The sequence below is a fragment of the Limulus polyphemus genome, unplaced genomic scaffold (assembly GCF_000517525.1).
Source record: "Limulus polyphemus unplaced genomic scaffold, Limulus_polyphemus-2.1.2 Scaffold3545, whole genome shotgun sequence".
Taxonomy (NCBI): Eukaryota; Metazoa; Arthropoda; class Merostomata; order Xiphosura; family Limulidae; genus Limulus; species Limulus polyphemus.
Genome location: NW_013669155.1, coordinates 104,268 through 107,815, shown reverse-complemented (window position 1 = coordinate 107,815; position 3,548 = coordinate 104,268). Strand labels below are relative to the sequence as shown.

General features: G+C 31.7%; 1 protein-coding gene across 2 annotated transcripts in view; it reads right to left on the bottom strand.

Annotated features, from left to right (window-relative positions):
* The window catches only part of LOC106469561 (copper-transporting ATPase 2-like), a 75,476-nt gene that overhangs the window by 8,479 nt on the left and 63,449 nt on the right, over nucleotides 1-3,548 (bottom strand). For both annotated transcript variants that reach the window (XM_013930056.2, XM_022398101.1), the window contains exon 8: nucleotides 2,599-2,767. In XM_013930056.2, the coding sequence (XP_013785510.1) occupies nucleotides 2,599-2,767 (169 nt within the window). The remainder of the gene's footprint in view (nucleotides 1-2,598; nucleotides 2,768-3,548) is intronic.

Here is a 3,548-nt window from a genome sequence, read left to right as displayed (position 1 = left end):
CCAGCAGCGCTTAACACAAAGCCCAGAAAATCAGCAGCACTTAACACAAAGCCCAGAAAATCAGCAGCACTTAACACAAAGCCCAGAAAAACAGCAGCACTTAACACAAAGCCCAGAAAAACAGCAGCACTTAACACAAAGCCCAGAAAACCAGCAGCGCTGAACACAAAGCCCAGAAAAACAGCAGCACTTAACACAAAGCCCAGAAAAGCAGCAGCGCTGGTCACACAGTCCAGAAAAGCAGCAGCAGCTGGTCACACAGTCCAGAAAAGCAGCAGCGCTGGTCACACAGTCCAGAAAAGCAGCAGCGCTGGTCACACAGTCCAGAAAAGCAGCAGCGCTGGTCACACAGTCCAGAAAAGCAGCAGTGCTGGTCACACAGTCCAGAAAACTAGCAGCACTGAACACAAAGTCAAGAAACCAACAGTGCTGGTCACACAGTTCAGAAAATTCTCTATTAACTTTGCAAGTGAAAAAAAGAAGTAACATCTATAAGAAAAACAGCCCAGGTATATAAAGTAGATATCAGACAGACAAGCCAAGTTAGATGAAACACTTGAGGCACCTACCTTGTGTTATATTATTACTTTTACTATAATGTTAACACTACTACTGATCATAAAAGTAACATTAGGTTACAAAGTTGCCTTAATTGTTTCTTCTAACTTGGTTTGTGTGTCTGGTATCTCCACTTTATATGACTGGGCTCTTTTTGTAACTTGGCATTTTTTCACACTAACAATGCTTTTGTTACAGACTTTACCTATACAACTCAATTTTTAATATGTTGTGTAATATGTCAGAATTATGCACATCTAAATAATGAACAGAGTCCGTTGACTAGGTAACAGGGGTTTGAAATACTCGCTTACTGACTAACTAATCTATAGGACAGCATTTTACAAGAAAGGTCACATATAGCTGATGACTTTTTCCACATTTGACTTAAACAACACTAGCTAATGTCTGTCAAGAGAAAAAATTTGTATCAAAACAGGCAGATGAAATAACTAAACATTTAATGATTCACACGTGTTTCAAATCATTTCACTAGTCAAATTCCCTTTCTTTATTACTATTTTTATCACTTTTTTCTTCCTCTTTTCATTCACCTTATTTGTTGAATTAATATCATCTTTAAAATCTGTTTTAATATTACAAGCTTTCACTTAAAGTTTGTTCCATTTATCATATATTTATCTATAGTACACATAATACAGTATTGTTGTGATTTTTACAATAATGTTGAAAAAGGAAAGAGGTGACTTCTCCCAAACAAAAGCACAAACAGTAAATCATCAAGTAACAATGTACAGATGTTTCAAGTGTAAACCTCACTTAGTTTTTAGTACTTATTTTACTGATTTCTGCACTTTGGCAGGGTTATTTTTTGTAATAATAAATTAACCTCTAAAATGCAACAGTATTAAATACTTCAATCCATTCTGATACAGTAGTGGTTAATACTGGTTAAGTTGAAATTATCAAATTACTAAAATTCTTCATTTTACACACAATACACACTTCATTTCTGTAACAAAGAACAATAATTAGGTTTTTAAAATTTGGTAAAATATGTCTCTTGAATGAGACCATTTTAACCTAAGTGCTGTGATGTAAGTTGACCATTAGGAAAGGGTTAAAGGTAATATTAATAAGTAGAATTATACACAGACTTTTCTTTACATCAAAATACTTTTACTTGCAAGCTTTTGGCCCTCTTACCGGAGCCTTCATCGGGTAACAATGTACATTGTTATAAACTATCATTAAATAAAACCAAAATATTATATAAACTATCACTAAATAAAACCAAGATATTATATAAACTATCACTAAATAAAACCAAGATATTATATAAACTATCACTAAATAAAACCAAGATATTATATAAACTATCACCAAATAAAACCAAGATATTATATAAACTATCACCAAATAAAACCAAGATATTATATGAACTATCCCTAAATAAAACCAAGATATTATATAAACTATCACTAAATAAAACCAAGATATTATATGAACTATCACTAAATAAAACCAAGATATTATATTACTTCCCTTGATTTTTGCATGAATTGTCTGATTTTTAATACATTGTAACAAATAACTTGTAAATTTCTTATTTATGTTTTACATTCTTAAAACTCAAACATACAGCTGAAAACTGGAATACAGGATAATATGCAAGATATTTAATATACTTAAAAAAACAACCCAGTAGGCACTCATATTAACAGTTTTCCATAATTTTGAACTAGTAGACTATAGGGTAGGCAGCCGGTGAAAACACTTGCTGCCAATTCTTGGGCTACTCTTATCAGACCAAAAATGGGATTTAATTGTTACTTTTTACAATCCATCCATGGCCCCAAAGCAATGAGCATACATTTTATTTCTACAGTAACGAGACATGAAGGATGGACCCACAGAGTAACAAACTGGCAAGCTGACCACTGGGTCATTGTAAGTAAAAAGATGTTCATGTAAATTTGACATGATAGTATAACTTCAAGCTTTGATAATCTTTTATATAAAATGTGTTACTGTGTTTTAGAAAATAAAGAAGTTTGTACAACAATATAAAATTTATACCTGGACAGGAGTGGCTAGGATCCATAGAAACAGATTCTCTGTTGACAACCCTGGTATAAGACAGCATATGTCATGTTTTCCAGTTGACATACGTATTCCCATAAAATACATCATAACTGCCATAGAAGGGAGACCAAAGACAAGAGAAAACAGGAAAGAATTTCTCCACCTATAGTAAAGCATTTCAGAATATTATTTTCAGATGACGAACAAAATAAAAAAATTAATTTTTTATTTTTGGAAATATCTTAGCTCCTAGTAAAACAATATACCAAATTTTTTTTATTTTCCTAAGAACAACAATTTTTAATATCTATTCTGTATAAACAAAAATAATCATAACTAGAAAAATGTTCAACCAATGGCTTAAAAATGTATGAATCTACTAGAATTTAATTTAGATAATTTAATCAAAATTGTTATGTCCGTTTATGAAATCTTCTTCCGTACATTTCCATGTAATGACATAATGGTTCCTTTGTTGGGTGTTTTTTTATATATTATTCAGCAATAATATAATGAACAGCTCAGCCCACTAAATGATAATGCAGGTATTTCTTTTCTTATATTTAAAGTTCTATATGTTGTACAAGTTCCATATAACTAACCACAGGCTTTATCTTGTTACCTTCCCTCGTATCTCTACTACTCCATTGAAACACACGATCAAAATTTAAAAGAACTGAATTAACTAAACAAGTAACAGAGAAAGTAATTAACGCAGTCACTGACTCAGTAATAAATTAATAATTGTAGCAGTCTCACTAATCAATTAACAACCCACTCTAACCTAAAATCACATATTTATACTTTCAACTCATTTCCTAAATATTCAAGAAAATTTTAGATATTAAGCTACATGCTCATCACGTGACACCAACACTCCCTCTGGTAAAAACAGAATACAACAACAACAACAATGAAAAAAAAAACCTAGCCTACAACATTTT